Below are 22900 nucleotides of genomic sequence, written 5' to 3' on the forward strand. Positions count from 1 at the left end.
GAGCTTTGAGGGCCGGACGGCCAGCACCCCGTGGACCGGAGCCTGTTGGAGCTGAAGATGGTGCAGGTGGTGTTCCGACACGGGGCGCGGAGCCCGCTCAAGCCGCTCCCGGTGGAGGAGCAGGTAAGCGGTGCGCCCGGCGGGGGCCCTACGGAGGCGGGCCAGGCGCCGTCTGGGGAACACACACCTTTGGAATTTTATCCTCTCGGAGCCGGGTTCGGGCTTGGTCCGGACGAAGGGAAGACAGCAGGTGCCAGGTCACCCCCTGGCCCGCCACCGCTGCACCCCTGGGGCTCCCCGGGCTGCGGCTGTGCAACTTCCCGTGCGCCCCTGACGGCTGTGCCCACGCGCTGCTTCTGGTGCCTATAAATCGCCTAGGGATTCATCTTGTTCAAATGCAGATTCTGATCCAGCAGGGGAGGCTGGGGCCTGAGATCCTGCATTTCTAACAAATATTTGTGTGACCTCAAGTACAAGGGTGTAGTGCATTTCCGTGTGACCGTTTTTTTTTGAAAGTTGTCAAAGAGTTGCAGTGATTTGTGACAGGAACCAGCCTAGCCGCGATCAGAGTCGGGAACAGAAGTCACTGATTTGGGGACAGCTTGCTCAGGGTTTGCAGGAGACCGTTTGAGATTTCCCTGACGACTTTTTGGTAACAAGTGCAGTATCTTGGGGTTCTTTTCTAGTTGGGGTTTCTGCGGGTAAACCTATTGGGGAGGGGATTTGAGGTAGGAAAAAAGTTAAAAATTAGCGACTCTATGCCCTAACTGGTTTGGCTCAATGGATAGAGTGTCGGCCTTCGGACTGAAAGGTCCCAGGTTCGATTCCAGTCAAGGGCATGTACCTTGGTTGCGGGCACATCCCCAGTAGGGAGTGTGCAGGAGGCAGCTGGTCGATGTTTCTCTCTCATCGATGTTTCTAACTCTCTATCCCTCTCCCTTCCTCTCTGTAAAAAGCAATAAAATATATTTAAAAAAAAATTAGCGACTCTTGTGGTTCTAAGGTCTTAAAATATACCTGGTCAGGAAAACTATGATTAAAGCACAAATACTTAGCTTTTTAAATAACCACCTTTTCTGGAATGATTTCTTGGGGCTGGATGTGTGGAGAGAGCCAGCGAAGGTCTCTGACCTCTCATGGCAGGAGGACCTGTGACCAAAGGACTGGCTTTCAGTGCAAGTGACTATGCAACCTGAACTCCTCAGGCGCCGGCTCTCTCTCTCACCTGTGGAGGCTTGTGCACTGTCAGTCCTCCAGGTCAGTGGATGTCCCAGCCTGGTGACCGGCTCTTCAGAGTCGCTTTCCAGAAACCCTTCGGGCTGTGTCCTCACATTGTGCACGGAAAACCAGTTCTAAAGCTGGCCACCGAGGACGTCCAACCTTTACAGCACCTCCCACATTAGTAAATCTTGGGTGGCACTTCCTTCTCCTGCCGGGTTTCTAGTTAGCCTTTCACTATGGCTGTCCCCTTTCTGGAGCTGGAATTTCTTTTCTTACCCCCCTCCATTCCTTCCTCCCCTCCTTCCTCTCTCCTTTTCTTTCTTTTTCAATCCCTTCCTTTGCCTTTGTATATTAGGTCACTACATGTTCCTTATGATTTTGCACATAGCCCTTCTCTTTGCACTCTCCCTTATTCATTTATTCTTGGCACAGAAAAACTGGAAAATAACATATAGGAATAGAGGACTCGTATTAAAGACAAAGTTATGAGTAGTAGCAGAGAACAAAATGTGAATGTCTAGGCCTGGACTTGTGTACAGTAATGTACTCCCTGGAGAACCTAAAATTTTTTAGTTTTTTTTTAAGGGTTTCTCCTGAGCCAGGGTGGGTGTGATGGGTATCTTTTGCCTTTATGTTGCAGTTGTAGCTCAGGAAGAATGCCAGCTTCATCCGTCTTCTGTCTGTATAGCCACGGAATAATGGAACATCCGAGTCCCTGGCCTCACTTTTCAGTTAGGAAACGCAATTACCTCTCCTACCTGCTCACATTCTCCAGACTTTAGGCAGATGCACTAAAGATCGTGGGTTATCTCGTATGAAGTCTTGTGCACACAAGTGGGGGGTGGAACTAACTATCTGAGCTACGAGCTAGTGTCATTGGCCTGCTAGCACTTGTTTTTGGAGCTCTTCTCTCAGGTTTTCTTTTCAAGATTCAGATTATTAGAAGTTGTTACTGGGATTTTCTAATCTTCCTGGTTCTACTATTAATTATAGATAAAGGGACTACCTGGCAACAGTTCTAAAACTAAAATTGCCTTTGGTAGATGTTTCCAGACTTCTGACTGGTTTGTACATAAATATGTGACCAGTCACTTCAGTTATCTCAGAAATCCTCAGAAAGTGGCATTGTGTAAAACTAGATGTTTTATTGAGTTGTTTTCTTGTGGCTTGAATGGCTGTGACTTAACTTGTCTTCCTTTAGCTCTGCTCTGGAACTCTGGAAATAAAACTCTGGAACTTGATTGGCCTTTTTTTTTTTCCTGATGATTAGATTAGATCCAAATACATATTCAAAAGATAAATTTGTCCCTGCTTTCAGGTTTCCCTCAGCTCCCCTCCAGATGGTGGCAAAGTGGCCTCCAATTCAGGCAGGTTCCTCAGGTTTTGTAAAATAAAATTCAACCTATCTCAGCTCCACTGTTGATTGAGGCATTTGGTTCTATATTTACTTGGTAATGTAAATGAGCTGGGAAGCATAATTTAGCCTTATTGTTGCTTAATACCTATCTACAGCTCACTAAGCGAAGGGTTTTCAGGAAGCATTGCATGAAGGATGTGCTGGTCAGTTTATTCATTCCTCTGGAGCAGTGGTTCTTAACCTGGGACACATTGGACTCAATTGGGAGCTTTACAAAATACTGATGCCTGGGTTCTCTCCCAAAGATTCGGATTTAATTGGCCTAGAGCAGTGGTCGCCAACTGGTGGTCCGCGGACCAGTGGTGGTCCGTGAGGTCCGAAAGGTTGGCTACCGCTGGCCTAGAGCACCCAGGCATGGCATAAGCTTCTCTGGTGAAGCTTTAGAAGGTCTGGACTAAACATTAAAAAAGTTGAGGATCCGACCCTAGGAGATCTGGCTGTGATGAGCTCAGGTGGGGTTCAGACATTAGTGCGGTCGCCAATCCGTGGTCCGCAGACCAGTGGTGGTCCGTGAGGTCTGAAAGGTTGGTGACCGCTGGCCTAGAGCACCCAGGCATGGCATAAGCTTCTCTGGTGAAGCTTTAGAAGGTCTGGACTAAACATTAAAAAAGTTGAGGATCCGACCCTAGGAGATCTGGCTGTGATGAGCTCAGGTGGGGTTCAGACATTAGTAACTTATTAAAAATTTCCCAGTGACGCCAGTATGTGTGGTCAAGGCTTAAGACCATTGCTCTATTCTAAAAAGCTACACCTGGAAGGTTTTTGTTTAGTTTTATGTAGATTTTTCTTTTACTTGGAATGTAGCATATTGATGCCAGAATAGTATTGTCTTCATAGGACTATGCTTTGGTGAGATGCTCTCTCTCTCTGTTGAGGAAACAATGAGAAACTGTCCCTCCGACCCTAGGAGATCTGGCTGTGATTAGCTCAGGGGGGATTCAGACATTGGTAACTTATTAAAAATTTCCCAGTGACGCCAGTGTGTGGTCAAGGCTTAAGACCATTGCTCTATTCTAAAAAGCTACACCTGGAAGGTTTTGGTTTAGTTTTATGTAGTTTTTTCTTTTACTTGGAATGTAGCATATCGATGCCAGGATAGTCTTGTCTTCATAGGAATATGCTTTGGTGAGATGCTCTCTCTCTCTCTGTTGAGGAAACAATGAGAAACTGTCCCACAGAACTCACTGCTGCTATGACTACTGAAAAGATGTCTGTTATGTTACTCTGCCCTCTTTATGGGGACCCTTGGGAGGAATGTATGTTAGCATTAGAAATGGTGTTGGCTTGCTTTTATCTCGAAGCTTGTCTAGCTGATCAAGTTTCTCCTTTTACCAAAAAGCCAGAAAGCTTAGTGTTGAATCGTGGCCCACCTACAACATGTATGTGGATCTTCGTGGTGTGCATTTTTGAGTAACTTTATCACTGCACCCACTTCTTTTTGTTCCTATGCTGTTAGCTTTTGTCTTTCTTGCTTACTTTGAATTGGTTGTCTAAGGTTTTGCTATTAGTTAGTTCTTGAAAATGGGGTGTAAATAAGTAAAATTATAAAGTTAGTCTTTGCCACTAACATAGGAACAAGAATGAGAGTGTATATGTGGGGTGGACATTATGTATGGAACTGATGTGCTGTTCAATCTTGAAAATCTGAACACGTGTACTCTAGACTTGGCATGACCTAGATTTTCAGGAACCATTCCCGGGAAACACCAAAGATCCTCTTTTGGAAACTGTGCCTAACGGGGGGAGATTTCTCAGGCTGACGAGGCCCTGTGGGCTTGGTGTCAGGACCTGCGCTAGACACTGGGCTTACAAGGATGGATAATTCAGTCTGGGCTGTAAAAGTTACAATGTGGTGAAGGAGAAAGACAAACAGATTCCAGTTATGGGACTATGCAGGGAGCACTGGGAACACAACAGAGGTATCTCAATCTTAAAATGCCCCAAACTGAACTCGGCTTGTCAGCTGTTCTTCTGTCTTGATCTTGGTTTTAGTCAAGAAGTACCTCCATTACCCTTGTCACCTTAGACACCCAGGCTCAAAATCAAAGTAATTTTTATTTATTCTTCCTTGTTTACCCACCAACATAACCCCCAAATAAACCTTTTAACTACTCACTTGCCAAGTTTGACTCACATGTCCTGCACCAACTCCTTCTATTCCTGCTGCCGTGGATGTGGCCTTAAGCTCCATCTATGGTGTTGCAGACATCTTGAAGCTGGCTTTTCCGCATCCAGTCTCCCCATTTCAGTGTGATCTATACATCCGGCTTCCAAACTATTTTAGGGAGCCTGTGGGCGAGGGGGATGCTGAGTGGCTGTGGCTCTGGGTTCCCACTCCTGCTTCAACTAGGGAAATTCCAGTGTTTGCCTTTACATATACATAAAGTTAAACTCTATTTGGCATTTACTCTAAGAAGTTTGAAAACCGCTCCCAGGTTGAGGCAAATCAAACTACTTCTTTCCTATATACATTCTTCACCATTGCTCAAGCTTTCTATGTTCAGAGTGGGGCAAAGTAGGTTTACAGTTGTGAGTACATGAAATACAGAGTTTATCCTAGCATTATTATTTATTAGTTATTGTATTATTTTCCATACTAGAGGCTCAGTGCACGAAAATTCGTGCAAAAGTAGGCCTGCCTTCCCCCAGCTGCTGGCACTGGCTTCCCTCCTCCAGCCACCAGCAGGCACCCGGGACCCGGGACCCGGGCTGGCTTCCCTCTGGCTGCCCACAGGCACCCGGAACCCGGGCTGGCTTCTCTCTGGCCCTGGCTTCATCAGAAGGATGTCCGGAATGACATCCCGTATAATTAGCATATTACCCTTTTATTGTTATAGATGAACAGCTGTAAACCTACTTTCCCCCCCAACCTGTATTCTTGAATTCTCAATACCATTCTCTCCTCTTACCCACTTTGTACTCTCAAGTCCAGATCTTTGCTTGTCTAAATCCTATTCATTTCAGATGCCATTCTTTCCATGAAACTTTTCCAGAATCCCCAGCCCAGAAGAGCAGGCCTGTATGTGGATCTTCGTGGTGTGCATTTTTGAGTAACTTTATCACTGCACCCACTTCTTTTTGTTCCTATGCTGTTAGCTTTTGTCTTTCTTGCTTACTTTGAATTGGTTGTCTAAGATTTTGCTATAAGTTAGTTCTTGAAAATGGGGTGTAAATAATTAAGTAAAATTATACAGTTAGTCTTTGCCACTAACACAGGAATAAGAATGAGGGTGTATATGTGGGGTGGACATTGTGTATGGAACTGATGTGCTGTTCATTCTTGAAAATCTGAACACGTGTACTCTAGACTTGGCATGACCTAGATTTTCAGGAACCATTCCCGGGAAACACCAAAGATCCTCTTTTGGAAACTGTGCCTAACGGGGGGAGATTTCTCAGGCTGACGAGGCCCTGTGGGCTTGGTGTCAGGACCTGCGCTAGACACTGGGCTTACAAGGATGGATAATTCAGTCTGGGCTGTAAAAGTTACAATGTGGTGAAGGAGAAAGACAAACAGATTCCAGTTATGGGACTATGCAGGGAGCACTGGGAACACAACAGAGGTATCTCAATCTTAAAATGCCCCAAACTGAACTCGGCTTGTCAGCTGTTCTTCTGTCTTGATCTTGGTTTTAGTCAAGAAGTACCTCCATTACCCTTGTCACCTTAGACACCCAGGCTCAAAATCAAAGTAATTTTTATTTATTCTTCCTTGTTTACCCACCAACATAACCCCCAAATAAACCTTTTAACTACTCACTTGCCAAGTTTGACTCACATGTCCTGCACCAACTCCTTCTATTCCTGCTGCCGTGGATGTGGCCTTAAGCTCCATCTATGGTGTTGCAGACATCTTGAAGCTGGCTTTTCCGCATCCAGTCTCCCCATTTCAGTGTGATCTATACATCCGGCTTCCAAACTATTTTAGGGAGCCTGTGGGTGAGGGGGATGCTCCTCCAGCCACCAGCAGGCACCCGGGACCCGGGACCCGGGCTGGCTTCCCTCTGGCTGCCCACAGGCACCCGGAACCCGGGCTGGCTTCTCTCTGGCCCTGGCTTCATCAGAAGGATGTCCGGAATGACATCCCGTATAATTAGCATATTACCCTTTTATTGTTATAGATGAACAGCCTGTAAACCTACTGTCCCCCCAACCTGTATTCTTGAATTCTCAATACCATTCTCTCCTCTTACCCACTTTGTACTCTCAAGTCCAGATCTTTGCTTGTCTAAATCCTATTCATTTCAGATGCCATTCTTTCCATGAAACTTTTCCAGAATCCCCAGCCCAGAAGAGCAGGCCTGCCTTGCCTTTGAACTACTGTGGCCTTCCTTTGGTTTCTGGTAGCACATGATTTCTATTTTAGTGCTGCTATCACTTACATTCATGGCTTGCTGTCTCTGCTAACCTGAAAATGCCAAAAGGCAGTCATGTTATCTCAATCTTGGTATCTTCCACAGGAGCCGGAGGATTGCTGGAGCTATCCATTGTACCTATTGGGTGCCAGGCCCTTTGTTGGGCACCTGAAATGCAGAGGTTGTAGATGACCCAGTCTCTGGTCTTAGGAAGCTAAATCTACTGAGCAGGACAGTCTGGTAAAGGAGCTCTTCTCATACAGTTGGTAGAAGCCACCAAAAAAAGCCACTGAGGCCTCTGTGGGCGCCAGGGGCCATGGTCATAGCTTCTGGGAATGTTTACGCTGTCTTCTGGAATGAGCAGAAGTCTTTCCAGATGAAAGAGAAAAGAAATTCTAGGTAGAAGAAACATGAGGCTGAAAGGCCAACAGGTGTGAGAATGGTGCCATAGGAAACAAGGTGTGTGGCTTGAGAAGCACTGTGTAGGTCGGGGGGAAGAGAGAGGGGTAGGGGCCGTCACGCCCTGTGAGCCCTCGACAGGTTTTATGCAGGAAAGTGATAACATCAGAACTTGGGTGCAATCAAAGAAGGAGCAGTGATTAAAGATAGTAGGAAGAAGGTCTCCGCTCTGAACACCCCACCTTCTGATGTCGGTTGCTGCAGCACCAGCAGGGGAAGAGGCTGGTGTTGGAGAGGAGGTGCAGGTGGGACTGAGGCCATGCCTTCTGGAAGAATGGAGAGCTTCCCTGTACGAAGAGAACCTGGGACTCCCAGTGGCACTCTCCTGGGATATTTCTGGGAGGGGGGTCCAGATAAGTATAATCATCTATAGTAATAAAAGCGTAATATGCTAATTAGACCGGATGTCCTTCTGGACGACCTTCCGGACGAAGCCGGGCTGCAAGGGAAGCCCGGGTCCTGGGTGCTAGAGGGAAGCCTGTGCCGGCAGCCGGGGGAAGGAAGGCCTACTCTTGCATGAATTTCGTGCATTGGGCCTCTAGTATGGGACATAATAGGTTTTCAAATGTTAGTTTTAAAATAAAACAAAGTAGTGGGAAATTGAGGTAAATATTGTTCTTTTGATTGGAAGTGCTGCAGTAGTTCGGGTAAGACCATCACTGGAAGCCGGAGTAGTCACTGATGGGAATAAGACTTGAGTTATCACTGAACCTTGAGAGAAGTTGGATAGGCAGTGGGGACAGGAGTTCCTCTGAGCAAGTAGGGAAGCCAGCTGAGAAGAGACGCAGGGGAGCAGTGGGCATGGTCTGGCTGGGAGGGGAGGAGAGAGGCGGAGGCAGTACAGCTGGGGACGGGGCTGGACCAGGGCGCAGAAGTCCTAGAAGGCCAGGCGCTTCTCTGTGAAACATTAGGAGAAGCTACTGGTGTGATAAAGGTGGTCAGCAGGCGGTTATGGAAGGATGGGTTGCAGGGTGCGGGGGAGGAATCGCGTAGGCTTGTGCCTTGGGGTGAGGTTTGTACTCTAACAGTGAGATGGAAGAAGGACATTGGAGTGACCTTCTAGCTAGCGATCAACAGGCATGTTGGGTCAGTGAGGAGAGTCAGAGATTTGAGTTTGGGGCCATGGTCATAGCTGGGCATGGTCATAGCATGTGATGTTCTGGAAACCATCACAGTACCGTTGGAGCGGGAGCCAGATTGCAAGCAGTGAAGGAAGATGGCGAAGGAGTGGAGGTTTCGTAAGAGAGCAGCGTCTTGTTTGAGAAATCGGATGAAAGGAAGGGAAATATGGGGTGATTACAGGGACATTAAGTAGAGTCCTTAAGGGAGGGCCATAGACACCTGCAGGCTGATTCCTTACCAATTCTTACAGGTATATGGTCCCTGAGATTATATTCATTCATTCATTCATTCATTCATTCACCAAGTGTTTGTGTGTAGGGCATTCTGGCCCCTTCTCGCTTTACTTCAGTCGGGACTTAGTGCCAGGGCAGCCTCTTACCAGTGAAGACTAGTGTGGCAATGACGGGCGCGGACTAAGGACACCTGGAGTAACCCCGGCCTGCTCTTCCTTTAATTGGAGCGAGAGTCAGCGTTTCTTCCCTTCTCTCCCACGGGAAAGCTGCAGGCCTAGTGTCAGTGTGATTCCAGCTGAGTGTTCCAAGCGCTGCGGGATGTTCATGCTGTAAGTTCCAAGAACCTTCTGAACAACGGCTCTTTTCGGTGTGTGTTTCTGTGTGTGTGTGATTACAACAGGCAGAGTGGAATCCCCAGCTACTGGAAGTCCCACCGCAAACTCGGTTTGATTACACCGTCACCAATCTGGCTGGTGGCCCGAAACCACCTTCTCCATTTGACTCTCAGTACCGGGGGACCGTCCTGAAGGTGAGCAACGCCGCCTGCTCCGGAAGCCCACTGCAAGCTCGGATGGTCTCCCGGGGCTGGGCGCAGACCGAAAGGTGCTCTCCTCCTTCTCCCGGTTTCTCCCCGCCTCAGGGGGGCATGTTTGCTGGGCAGCTGACCAGTGTGGGCATGCGGCAGATGTTTGCCCTGGGCGAGAGGCTGAGGAAGAACTACGTGGAGGACATCCCCTTCCTCTCGCCAACCTTCAACCCACGTGAGATCTTGTGAGTCACTTGGAAAACGGAGGTCTCGCGAGTGTAAGGTCTGGAGCAGGAGGAAGCCGGTCCTGACGCCCCTGGTTCCCATCTGACCCGAGGTGGTTCGGGCAGTTTCCCTCATAAAACAGAATCCTGTGGAAGGTGGCCATTGGCGGTCACACCCACTGGCTTTGGGGTGCCTTGGGCAGCCATCCCACAGAGAGAAGAGTTCTTCTAGCCCGTAGCTCTGTAGAACTAGGTAGCGTGTAAGTAATTTAATCTTCTCTTTTTGAGTGCCACTACCTTTTTGTTTTTTCCAGCGTTCGTTCCACTAACATGCATCGGAACCTGGAGTCGACGCGGTGCTTGCTGGCTGGCCTTTTCCAGTGTCAGAAAGAAGGTTCGGATTAGAGTCTAAACGTCTTTTTCTTCTTCATCCCAAAGCCCCCCCCCCCCCCCTGGTGCCTGCTCCCCTGGCCTCCCCTGCACGCGTGGCTTCTTCCGTGGCGTACCTGCTCCAGTGGCCCTTCTAGAATGGCTCCCGCCCGGCCCGCCCACCTCCATGGCTGCAGAGTGAGCCAGCTGCTCTGATGGGGCTCTGCCGCCTGACTCCTCCTCACCTTCTGCACCAGCTGAGGAGGCAGTCCGGCAGGTCCTGTGAGCCGTGTGGGGCTTTTTGCTTAGGGGAGACCCTGCTGAAGGGAAGGAGGGGCCCTGGCTGGGACCGACGCCTGTGCCGCTCTGGCCCGGTGGTCAGCCATGGCGTGACCCAGGGAGTAGCACCAGCACTCGCTCGCCTTTCCTGGTGAGGAAGTCGACTGAGTTTGGGTGTTGACACATTCAGCCACTGAGTGATCGCAGCGAGCGGTTCCCAGCCCTTTCCCCACCGAGGCCGCATCTATCGTTTCCCTCAGGGCTCCATGTACTGAGGACTCTGCCTATCAAACGAAGCTGCATTTCGTCACATACAGTTGATTCAAATGTACAATTCATGGCTGGTGTGGGTTTCAGCACATCATGACCTCACTCATATTAAAATACGACAATGGTGCCGTAAGCCAAAGGTGCTGGTTCTTTTGTGCAGCTTCTTTAGCGGTATCTCAAGTAGATGTAACATGTCCTTCAGGCTTTTAAAAATATAGATAAAACGGTGGAAACCTCCAGGCCTGAGGAGGCTGGCCTTGCTCCCAGCCGGGTTGGTGGTGCTGCTGCTTCTGGCTGAGGTTGGCTGACAGCCACAAACAGCATGTGTCTGAGGAACACACAGCGGACAGGATGGGCTGCCCTTGCTTCCGGGAGCCCCCGAGCTTAGGAACAACCCACAGAGCCTGGCCTTCCGACAGCTCTTCACTCGCTCCGCTTCTGAAAGGCAGCGTCCTCTTCTCATAGACAGAAGTATGGCTGCAGTGGGAAAGCTGTTTCTTGGTGGCAGGCTGGTCTGCAGACAGGCCCCATGGAGGCTGCCCCGCTCTCAGCAAGGAAGGACTGTGTCCTCAGCCTCTGGTGTGGCTGCTGGGCAGCACCTCCCTGCTGCGACCCAGCTACTGTGGGACTCCCATGGGACTCTGTCACAGCCACGCCGTACCTCTGTCATACCTTGACCATATCAAGGGAGCTGAATAGACCAGAGAACCCCGCAAGGTGTTACGATGGATAGAAGTGGTGCAACTCCAGGATGTTGTTTCAGGAGTAAACGCTGAGAGAAACCCCAGAGGGTTGTGTGTGGGCAGGGCATCAGGCTGAGGGAGACGCCGGAGGTTGCTGGTCTGTCCATGTGGTCGGCCATTCAGTCAACGTATATTTGAGTGCCAACCCAGATGTGCCTCATTTATCATAAATTGGAGGTCCAATTTCCAGACCCCAATACCAGATACCAGATAAAAATTATCATGTTATATTAAAGGTTTAAATTACAGTTATTATTCTAACATTTAAAGGACTTATGTGCACTTTGCAAACATTACTCTAAGAGCTTGGCATTTATGAACTCGCTTAATTCTTAGAATCACCCTGTGAGGTAGGTACCATTGTCATCAATTCACAGATGAGAGAACTAAGGCCCAGAGAGGCGCCGTGACTTTCTCAGGGACACAACGCTGGTGGATGGCGGAGCAGGATTCAGACCCTGGCGGGTGGTTGCAGAGCCCACACTCCTCACCTTCATGCTCTAAGACCAGTGCCTCTGGAGAGCCTCGGGCCGTTTGACCAGCGAAGTGTGTCTGAATCGACATTCCAGTCCAGTTAGCACAGCCTGCCTTTCAAGTCCTGGGGTCTGACGATCACTAATTTGGGAGTAATAGTTCTTTGGGGCCTAGACTCACCTAATCACTCCACAGATTGACCTCAGCCAATTCCAAAGAGCTGCTGGTGGGAGCTTTGACCATCAGAGGTCAGGCTTGAGCTCTGCAGACCGGGCAGCTGCCACAGGCCCCGGCCAGGTCTGGCGCAGAGCAGAGCGTGCGGAGGTGTTAGAGTCTTCTCTGAGCATCGGTGGGAGGGAACACAGCCTGTATGTGGCCCAGTAAGACGGGTTGTGCCAGACCGAACAAGGCTGTTGCCTTCTCCATGGTCAGACCATAGGGGCGCTCCTGTGGGCAAGGCTGGGGCCTGTGAAGGCTCTCACTGTCCTTCGGGAGTGACCTCAGTGGCCTGCCTGCTGGAGCGGCTCTGTCTGTGTAGACAGAGAAGAAGGGGAGGAGAAGCCGGGAGGAGCACGCTGAAGCCTCTTCCTGCCTGTGCCCCCCTTCCTCCAGGACCCGTCGTCATCCACACTGATGAGGCGAGCTCTGAAGTCCTGTACCCCAACTACCAGAGCTGCTGGAGCCTGCGGGAGAGAACCAGGTAGCTGCCCGCGCCTGCTTACCCTGGGGGCCGCTTACACGGGGCCGACAGCCTTTCCTGCGTTTCCTGCAGGACTCCACAGGACTGAGGGCCTGCAGGCTTACTGTGCTGGTGGAAGAGGGTGGGGCTTACACGCAGGTGCGATGCTGCTGCCCAGAAAGTGAAGATGCACTTGCCCACGTGGTAGACGCATAGTGAAGGGGCAGGCAGCCTGGAAAAGCCACGTGCTGGGCTAGAGATGGTACATCGGCTATGGGTGGGGCTTCGCTATCTCCATAGCATTATTCTCTCAGTAATGGAGCTCTCAGATGGGGCAGGTGAAGAAACTAACAGGTTAATAAAAAATGATCGAGCCAGTCATCAAACTGCAAATCCAGGTGGGCAGGCAGAAGACACAGACTTCCTTCTCTTATCAGCGTGCCACCCTGTGGGGTAGGTTGGTTTGGGCTGATGGCACTTCTCAGTGTTTAGGAATTGCTGGGCTGTCCTAAGAGGATAAAGTATGTGTTTCACAGGAGAAAAGAACGCTGTTTTCAGGCAGACCGGGGCTATGCTTGCATTGTTTTGGGTATAATAAAAGAAAATGCTAGAGTGGGATTTGGAAAATCCAGGCTTTTATTCTAGCCCTGGTGCTTGCTAACTTTCAGAAGTCATTTTTGACCTCATAGAGCCTTAGCTTGCTCATCTGTAACATGGGGATAATGACAGCTAACCCCTATGAGTGGTTGAGGATTGAATGAGGTTCCAGTGATGGATTGGATATGCTTTGTAAACTGTTAGTCACTGTACAGTGTAAGGGGACACTTGTTATGTTTTGGCAGAGGCCGGAGGCAGGCTGCCTCTCTGCAGCCAGGAATCTCGGAGGATTTGGAAAAGGTGAAGGAGGGCATGGGCATTGCCGATGGTGATGGAGTGGACTTCTTCATGCTCTTTGACAACATGGCTGCTGAGCAGGTGGGATGCCTGTCCTTGGGCCCTGCGGGTGGGGGAGTCTGGCGTGGGCACCGATGGCCTGGCCCTTGCGTGGGAACTGGGTGGAGGGGAGCGGGTGGAGGCCTCTGGTTTGCCGGCAGCTGTGAGGGCAGGGGGACCATCAAGGGGACTTATTCAGGAGCATGGACGTTTAACTAGATCAGTTTCCGGAAGCAGGTTCCCCAGAATACCCGTGATGTGCGTGCGCTGTGATGCTCAGGGCGGGGTGGGTGGTGGGAAGGAAGGATCCTTGTCTATACATTTTGGCGTCCCTGTATATCGGACCTGTTTTTGAAGAGTGTGTATGCACATCAGCATATTAAAGACTCTGGGCAGCCTGCAGTGAGGAAAGCTGGTTCATCTTGAAGTCTGTTTCCCCCGACTTCCTGAGCCATAGAATTTCTTGTCTAATAAACACTGAACACAGCCCACTGGTAAGTGCTTCTCAGATTCAGACGTTAGGCCCCCTGGCCGTGTAGCCCGATCTTCCTTCTCTGGTGAAGATGACGGTGCCCTGGAGCCAGAAATACACCTGGCACTTGGGTGGGAGATGGGTGCGAGGTTATAAGACAAGCGTTTGTTAAGTTTTTATATGCCATTCTCTCTGGAAATCATTTTGGGGAAAATGAGGCCATGAATTACTTGCCTTGTATTTTATTCACCATTTTTTTTCTTTTACAGTTAAAAAAAAAAGCGTTTGTTAAGTTTTTATATGCCATTCTCTCTGGAAATCATTTTGGGGAAAATGAGGCCATGAATTACTTGCCTTGTATTTTATTCACCATTTTTTTCTTTTACAGTTAAAAAAAATACAAATCTTTTTCATTTTGGAGTAAATGGGGAGCCGTCAGAAAGGGAGGAAATACAGTTTTTTCCCGGGCCTTCAGATCTCTAGGAATAGCTTCCATGGGACCTTGAACACACAGCTTTCTGAGCTGTGAATTCCCCCCCCCCCACCCCCCGAAGGCCCTCCGGGGGCCCTGGAGGCTCCGTGGAAACTGCCAGCTGCCAGGTCCAGTGAGTGAGAAGCGCGTCTCTCTAAGCCCGTACCCGCGGCCCTGCAGGTGCACGGCCTCCTGAGCTGCCCAGCGCTGAGGAGAAGCGCACGGATCATTGAACAGAGAGCCGTGGACACAGCCTTGTACATGCAAAGTGGAGACAGGTGAGGCCTCTCCAGCTGCCCAGTGAAGTCACGCGTGGTCAGCCTCCCGTGTGTGGGGAGGGGCTCGTCGGACAGCTCACACCTGCCTGCGGGCGCCCTGTGCCCTGGCGGAGACCACCCCCTTGTGCAGGCTCACCACGAGGCTTCCCCTCGGCCGAACTGGGGCTGGGCACCTCGCGCTTCTGTTCACTGTCACCCAGAATCGGGAGCCACCTCCTGACTGAGCTTCCTTATTCACTGACACTCCTTTTGCTGTAAGTTTCAAAGGACTTGAGGTGCAGGCGCCGAAGTAAGAGTAATTATTGCTACTTCATTCATCACCTCACAGTTCACAAATAACCTTCAGGTTCTCGCTGTGAGATGGGGCCCAAGTCCCGGCTTTATAGTTGAAGGAACTGGGCTCAGTGTGGGGCAGAGCCGGCCGTGGGCCCAGCCCTTCCACTCCCAGCCCGTGTTCTCCATGTCACTGATGCTTCGGGCTCTGTCGGGCGGCCTGCTTCCCGACAAGCAGAGTGGACAGCTTCTCTGTGGCCACATGGCAGCGAGCACGCTTTTGTGACTGGTGGAGCACGTTCCGCTTGCACGCAGCGTAGGTGACTTGGTAGAGGAGGCGATGGGAAATGGAGGAGCAGCCCTGGGAAGACGGTGGGAGGAAGCAAGCAGCTAACATTTCGAGAATTTGCACAGGAATGAGCCTCTGCCACTTCCTCCCACTCCGGTCTGTGTCCCCTTCCTCACTCACGGAGCCCCGGAACGCTCCGGCCGCACCTCGCAGCTTGCTGCCCCCCTGCTCGCCCTTCCGCATCTGTTCCTGAAGAGCCCTCCCTCCACCAATACACACGCATGTGCACACACTCACACACACATGTCATAAATATGTTAGGCTTTGTGGCTTACGCTTTATCTGCTGCAACTACTCACCTCTGCCCATGAAGTGTGAAGGCAGCCAAGGGCGACGTGCAAACAAGGGCACGATGAAGTTTTATCCACACAAACAGGAGGTGGGCTGGATTTGACCGACAGCCGCAGTTTGCTTTCTCCTGCTGTGAAGCATTTTAAGTCAGACCTGGTCCTTTCTCCTTTTAGTCCAGTTAGTCCAGTTTCATGAGTGATGTTTCCACACCCTCACAGTGCCATCCAATGTGGCCTGGCAGCCACACACTTTTTGGAAAGTGTATGGTGCATACCGGACTGGTTGCCTACTCATCTACTGCTTTAACGTTCCTTGATTTATAAAGGTGGCCATTTATCCCGTCACATGAATAAGAATTGGGCTAAGCCAATCATGGCAACCCCATTCCCTTTTGCCGGTGATTGGGTTCTGGGAATTCTGGGAGAGGTGCTTTTTCTCTTTGATAAAAGTGAGAGGCACCAAAACCAAGTCTCTTGGCCGCGTACTGGCCCGTTTTACTGCTTTGTGACCAGCCTGGGAATGACAGTGGTGGAGCCACAGCACCAGCCCCATGAGCACGAGAACACGACCACTGACCTGTTAAACCAGCTCTAAATGAGGAAGGTGCTGCGGGCTGGTCTCGGGAGGCTGCACGAGGGAGCTGGCTAGGATGCGGCTCCGTCGGATTGCTTTTCTCGGGCCTCTGGGAGGCCTGGCGGTCCTGCCACCCTGCCCTGGCCAGCTTTGCCCTTTATTCCTGAGGGCCTGGTGCTGTGACCTGTCCTGTCTGCCCTCTCCACCCTCCCATCCAGCTGTGTGCATGCCAGATCTGTGTTCTGGGCTTCAGTTGTTGGGAGTGTTTGTGCACAGAGAACCCTCAAACTCGCGGCCGCGCTGCTCTCTCCCCCCAGCCTGTCGCTGCCCCTCGTGCTTGACTTGTCTCTGCCTCAGTTCTGTCTGACTGGGGCCTGTGAGGTCTGCAGGGGCAGCGCCAGCCTGCGTTCCCCGTGCCGAGTGACTGCGGGGCCTCGTGTTGTTTCCTGGCCACAGGGAAAGTCTTCAGATGGCGGTAGGACCATTTCTCCACCTCCTGGAGCGCAACCTGCTGACGGCGGTGGACCCGGCCACGCCCCCCGGCAGCCACAGGTACGCACAGCAGCTCAGCTCGCAGCTGAGGGCCGTGGGGGCCTCTGCCCAGAGGGAGGGCGCCCGGGTCTCAGGGGGGCAAGAACCAGGCTGTCAGGGACTGACGGTGGATGTTCAAGAGGCCACAAGTCCCAACGACATTCACATCTTCACCTTTCTTTCTGCTACACCCATCTGTCATGTTTTGAAATTTTAATTTCAGCTAAAGAACCCTAAATTAATTTTTCTATTTTTTTACTAATTGAACATGTCAAACAGAGTAGCTAATTATGATATCACTGATTTGTATTATAATAGCCCAGAACAAAGATAACTGGTTAATAGATGGTTTAGTTTGCGTACCTTCACTGAGTATGGAAGGGTATGATGCCGCGCGGCAGTTTAAAATGGTGGCCGTGGCTCACGAGCCTCCACCACCACGTGAGCAGGTGGAAGCCCAGGAACGGGCCGCGCTGTGAAACGCTGAGCATCCTGTGCGCTCGCTGAGCCAGGTGTGGTCTGCGGGTGAACAGCTTTGCCATTGTCTGGGCTTGTTAGCTTCTCGGGCCCAGCCTCACCTACTGAATCAGAATCTGCATTTTAAAAGGATCCCAGGGTAAAGGCAGGGGACAGTGAGTTCAAGCAGGAACATCAGGAACTGGGGCCAAGACTTATAATAGCAAATTGTGGGCCTGCCCCTCCCCGTCCATCACAGCACCGTGATGGCCATTCGTTTCCTGCAGCCTTTGCTGCTTTGCCCGGCCTTGTGTCTGTAGACTGCTTCACCACCCAGTGCTAGTCCTCTGGTCTGGGGCTCAACAAATAAAGTCCTTGATCTTTCCCAAGAGATAGATTTAAGGGTCAGACAGATGTGGCTTGAAATAGCAACTTTATTACTAATCAGAGCCATTGGAGAATGTGTTGAGAGCCAAGCAGGTGCATTAATATTCCTTTGAAATGAACTTAATTCCCCCAAATTGCAAGCTTCCCCAACTAGGAGAAGCCTTGCTCTCCTAAGCTCACCACACAGCTGAGGAAGAGGGACGTTGGCATAGGCGGGCGGGCTCCCGGGAGAGGAGAGGAAGGGCCCCGGGCGCACATCACACAGCTGAGGAAGAGGGACGTTGGCGTAGGCAGGCTCCCGGGAGAGGAGAGGAAGGGCCCCGGGCGCACATGCTCAGTGTCGTCTTTGAAACTCACCAGGGAGGAGCGGGTGGGTGGGCGTGGAGCCCGTGGTGGGAGGAAGCCAAAGAGCCACCCAGCGGGGCCCCTGCTTCATGGAGGCAGCAGTGGGAACAAGGCCCCTCCCACCCTCCGCTTAGAGGGGCTCCGAGCCCGGCTCACTGATTCCCAGACGCCCCTGCTTTCGGAGGCCAGCGTTCCTGCCTGGAGAAGGCAGGCTGAGCCCTGGCCTCCGGTCCGAGAGGAGACGAGTGGAGAACTGTTTGCTCGTTGCAGAAAGCTGTACCTCTACGCGGCTCACGATGTGACCCTCCTGCCTCTCCTGCTGGCCCTGGGGATTTTTGACCACAAATGGCCACCGTTTGCTGCTGACGTGACCATGGAACTCTACCAGCACAGGGAATCCCAGGAGTGGTTTGTGCAGCTCTATTACCACGGGGAGGTAAGACCCCGAGGTGGGTGGGCACCTCCCCCCGCCCCAGCCGCCTGCTTCCAGCACCAGGTCTCCCTCCTCGGGCCCAGTGGAACCTCACTGGTACCTCGGCTCTCTGAGTCATGCCAGGCGACTTGTGGCTGTGGCCCCTGGACGGGCAGACTTGGCCTGTAGGGCAGGCTGGAGCGTGGCCTCATCCCAGTCCTGTTACCCTTCCGGGAACAGGCACCCTCCTCTTCCCAGCGTGCCTGCGGGATGTCAGATCCTCACTGAGAGCTTGTTTTGAAAGTTAGTGATGGTGTCTGGGAGGGGACGTGCTGTCAGCGCTCGCTCACTTGGGGCCTTGGCAGGTGGCTGTGGGGGCAGAGGCTGGAGCAGCCCAGGGACGAGACCGAGAGCCCCTCCCAGCCCCGGGCTGACTTGCCCGTGTCTTCCCAGTCAGTCCCACACAGTTGTCGAGTGACTCGGAGGCTGGCGGAGGAGCCGTCTGCCCGCTGCCACGTGCGTGCATGCAGAGCTCCGGGCGGCGGCCGCCTGGCCTTGCTGAGCGCCTCTCTCCCACAGGAGCAGGTGCCGCGAGGCTGCCCGGACCAGCTCTGTCCACTGGACAAGTTCTTGAACACCTTGTCAGTTTACACCTTAAGCCCAGAGAAATACCACACACTCTGCTCTCAAGCCCGGGTGACGGAACTTGGAAATGGAGAGTGACTGCTTATTCACGTGGATGTATTGATTTTAAATAAAATGCCCTACACAGTGCCTGTCTGTTGTGTTTGGGAAAGGCAGGAGCAAGACTGAATGTGCTTTGCCGTGGCTGGAGCAGTGGTTGGAGCATTTCCCCGCACCCTGAAGGGTTGTGGGTTTAATTCCCTGTCAAGCACATGTATCTCAATTTCGGGTTCGCTCCCCGCCCCCAGTTGGATGGTGTGCAGGAGGCAACCAATTGACATGACTCTCTCACATCGATGTTTCTCTCTTTCTCTCTCCCTCCCTCCCCGACACCCTCCTTCCCTTCCACTCCTCTGAAAAGCAATGGAAAAAAATATCCTCAGATGAAGATTAACAAAAAAAAACAGGAAAAAAGGAGTTCATGTGCTTTAACGTAGGGTCAGGGTGTTTCCTTCCTGTGGGTGATATCAAGGTCACTTCTTGAAAGGAGGAGCAGTGTGATGTCGAGACCAAGGGTCATTTCCTGTACTGTGGCTTGGGTCCCACGTCCACAGCATCTGCCTGTGACCTAGGCCGGGACTTCGTGACCCTGTGGAAGTTCGTGGCTTTGGACTTCAGTTCTTTTTTCTTATCTCCGTTTCACAAGTCGCCATTGAGCACCTCCTAAGATGTGGTCACTATAAAGGCGAGAAGTTTCCGTCCTCAGGTTGTCAGTCAGGGGGAGGGGCAGGTAAGTAAATCCGTGGTGGCAGCACAGTGTGCTTCAGTCTGTGGTGAGGTACATCAGGAGCTGTTTGGGTTCAAAGAAGAAACCCCCGGCCCAGTGGCAGAGACGGGTGAGGGGGCGTTCTTAGGTGAGCAAGGAGGAGAAGCTGTGTAGCAAAAGGTTAGCTGAAGGTCGGGCACTGTGGGGCAGGAAGATGGAGCCACGCTCTGGAGACCCCGCAGGGGATGCTGGGAGGCTTGGCTTCTGGGCCTGGAGCTCCTGAGTGAGGACCAGGGCTCCACAGTGGAGGCTGGATCCACTCAACATAGAGCTCCACCCTTAACTCAGCGCCCAAGGTACCTGTCAGTCCCCCACTCCCTTGTCCATTTTCTCATTCTTCCTCAGTTTCTGTTTCAAACAGCCAATCCCTTTACCGCTCAGAGAAAATAGCAATCGCAAAGCCTTTCCACTCCCACCCACCTCTATGTTGACACCCCCAGGTCTGCTTCTCAGCGCAGGTTTCTCTTCTGAGCTGCAGACACTCCTGTCCACGTGGATGTACCAAAGGCACAACATTTTCCAGACCAGGTGAAGACACAGGAGAAATGGCTGTCTGCAAGCCCAGAAAGGCTTAGAAGAAACCCAACCCTGCTGACACCAGGATCCTGGCCTCCTGGCCCCCAGAACTATACGGACATGCATTTCTGTTGTGTGAGCCACCTGGTCTGTAGTGTTTTGCTACGGCAGCCCTAGCAAACCCATGCACTTGTCCTCTTTCCCCCTGTGGTTTCACCAGTGCTTGACATTACACATGGGCGACTTATTTATCTCTAACTACACTGTGAGCTCCACCAAGACCGACTTCACCTTTCACCGATTTTCCCCACATCAAGAGTAGTTCTTGGCCCTGGCCAGTGTGGCTCAGTTGGCTGAGCATCGTCCCATGCACCTAAAGGTCACCGGTTCAACTCCCGGTCAGGGCACATGCCCCGGTTGTGGGTTCAGTGGAAGGCAACCAATCAATGTATCTCATGTCAATGTTTCTTTCTCCCTCTCCCTCTAAAATCAATAAAAACATTTTAAAAAGTCTCGTTCTTTAAGGAGTATCTAAAATTGCTAAGTTCGCCATCTAACTTAAAAAGGAAAAATAAAATAGTTTGTGGTGCATGCAAATGCTCAAGCATTTGTTGAATGAATGGACATACGCCCTCAGCACTACTCTCCCAGGTTAGATAGTGACTTCCTAACGGGTTACACCCTTCCTTGCCTTCTGTCACCCTCTGAGACCTGCTTCCTGCTTAGTTCTCCAGCCTCATCCCTCGCACCCTCACTCATCCCCTTTGGCCAGACTGAACTGTTTTAAGAAAAATCTGGCCTCTCACATGCCTTCGTCCCCAGACCCCTAACACCCTCCCTTTGCCCTCTAAGTCCTGCTCATCTTGATGCCTCCCTGTTTCTGTTTGTCCCTCAGGGGGGAGGTGTCCTATCCGTCTTGTCTGCTACTGTGTTTTAGAGCCAATACAGACTTGGCACACAGTGGACTCGACAAACATGTATGGGATGGATTCTGAACTTTTCTACAAGGTGGCTCTGTGCACGCTCTCCCACTCACCAGCAGGGGGCAGCGTGGAGTAAAAGAACCTGGCTCTGTGGGGTTCACATTCCGACACTAGACTTTCTCTGACCTGGACAGTGGTTCTGAGCCTGTTTCCCCTCGTGTAATGGAGGTCCTTCTGCCTGCTCATTGGGGTTGTTGTGAGGATTGAGTCAGTCTTAGGGCTTTCAGGTGTTCTTTTGCCCTTTTGCTGTTTTTGCCCACAGATGTGTAGCTGGGACAGGTCTCCCAGCTGGTGTGCAACCCGGGGAGGCGGCCTCCGTGGCAGCAGCACCCTCTCTGCGTGCCCTTCCTGAGGGGGTGGCCCTGTGTGGGAACCTGGCTCCGCCGCCCACCGGCTGTGTGACTGGGCGAGTCATGCACCCTCTCTGAGCTTCTGTTTCCCGACCATAAATAGGAGGCTGGTTTTTGCCTGCCTGACCTTCTGCCCTGAGGATGGACGTGGGAAGCAGTTCAGAGACTCCTAACGTGCCCTGGCCTTGACTCTCCCTCTCCATGCTTTCCATGAGTGCTGCTATGATTACGTTAATTTCCAGAGGGCGGCACCCTTGGTGGCAAAGTAAAGGCCTCCCCGGGGAGTCGAATGGCGTCCCTGGCATCGCTGGCTTGCTGGGTGGGTGACATCATCAGGACTCACCTGGCAGACCTTCCCGAGGACCTGCTCCCGAAGCTCTGCGCTCACGCCTGCCCTTCAACAGTTCCGTGTAGCAGGTCCCACTGTGACGGGCCCCCCTGGAGAGGGAGGGGGGTCCCATCCCGTCCTCAGGCACCAGGCCTGGCTTTCGCCCTATGTGTATCTGTGGTAAGGAACTCAGGTCTTTGCAAGTCGTACATGGCACCCCTATCCTCAGCTGGGATGCTCTGGGGCACCGCTCATCACCACTCATCGGAGAAACTGCTCTGCTTACTCTATGCCCGGGAAGTGTCCTTCTTCAGCTTCGGGCCAGCACTGCAGTCCACTGTGTCCCCGGGGGCTACAGGGAAGCCTGTGTCCCTTTGGCTGGCTGGGAGTTCTCTGAGGAGAGGGCTCTGTGCTCTGCCCAGGCCCTGCCCTCTAGTGGCCACGGGGACTGGCCGGGCAGTCTCAACCCTCCCGTCCACCCTGCCAGCCTCTGGGAACCTGCTTATGGGTGGGTGGAGGGAGCTGAAAACACCCATGAAAAGCTGGTCTTCCCAGGTCCCTGTTCTCCCTGCCTGGCTTTTGAAATGCACAGTTCCCTGAAGGTGGGGTGTGGGGGGCACAGCATGGCCCACAATCTTAATTTTTGAAGTAAAGATCCAAACTAATGCCTGAGAACTTGAGAGAGAACTGGTCTTGGAATCGTGAGCTGTCAGGTCAAGTCCTGCCCCTGTGTGACTTTGGGAAAGTGTGTTAATTCCTGCTAACAAGCCTGTTATCCTCTTGTAAAACGGGGTAACACAGTGCCTCCCAGAATCGCCCGGGTCGCCTAGGCGAGGTAGGTGCAGCACTGCGGAATGTGCAAAGCGCTGCGCACACAAGGCGTTGCTCACGCACTGTCAGGAAGGCCTCTGCGGCTCCTGTGGTCCCCGTCCTGGAGGGCGGCCGTCGGGGGTGAGGTCCTGGTATTGTTTCAGGGGTGCTTAACCCACCTGTGGGAAGAGCCAGGGGTTTGAATCCCAGCGTGACCACTGTCCTGGACCCTGCCACCTTGGCAGCTCACCCACCATGACAGGTCTGTCCATCTGTGCACTGAGGGGGGGAGGGGGCGCGTGCGGGGAGGGGTGCGCTCT

At 52.0% G+C, this 22900-nt stretch overlaps 1 protein-coding gene across 1 annotated transcript in view; it reads left to right on the forward strand.

Annotated features, from left to right (window-relative positions):
• Positions 1 to 18917, forward strand: part of ACP6 (acid phosphatase 6, lysophosphatidic) — a 19800-nt gene extending 883 nt beyond the window's left edge. The window contains exons 2-11 of the mRNA XM_014538902.1: positions 11 to 123; positions 9208 to 9336; positions 9448 to 9578; positions 9872 to 9951; positions 12305 to 12392; positions 13214 to 13346; positions 14429 to 14526; positions 16469 to 16564; positions 18002 to 18167; positions 18723 to 18917. Of these exons, the coding sequence (XP_014394388.1) occupies positions 11 to 123; positions 9208 to 9336; positions 9448 to 9578; positions 9872 to 9951; positions 12305 to 12392; positions 13214 to 13346; positions 14429 to 14526; positions 16469 to 16564; positions 18002 to 18167; positions 18723 to 18866 (1178 nt within the window). The 3' untranslated portion in view covers positions 18867 to 18917. The remainder of the gene's footprint in view (positions 1 to 10; positions 124 to 9207; positions 9337 to 9447; positions 9579 to 9871; positions 9952 to 12304; positions 12393 to 13213; positions 13347 to 14428; positions 14527 to 16468; positions 16565 to 18001; positions 18168 to 18722) is intronic.
• Positions 18918 to 22900: the final 3983 nt, after the last annotated feature.

The sequence above is a fragment of the Myotis brandtii genome, unplaced genomic scaffold (assembly GCF_000412655.1).
Source record: "Myotis brandtii unplaced genomic scaffold, ASM41265v1 scaffold2035, whole genome shotgun sequence".
NCBI lineage: Eukaryota > Metazoa > Chordata > Mammalia > Chiroptera > Vespertilionidae > Myotis > Myotis brandtii.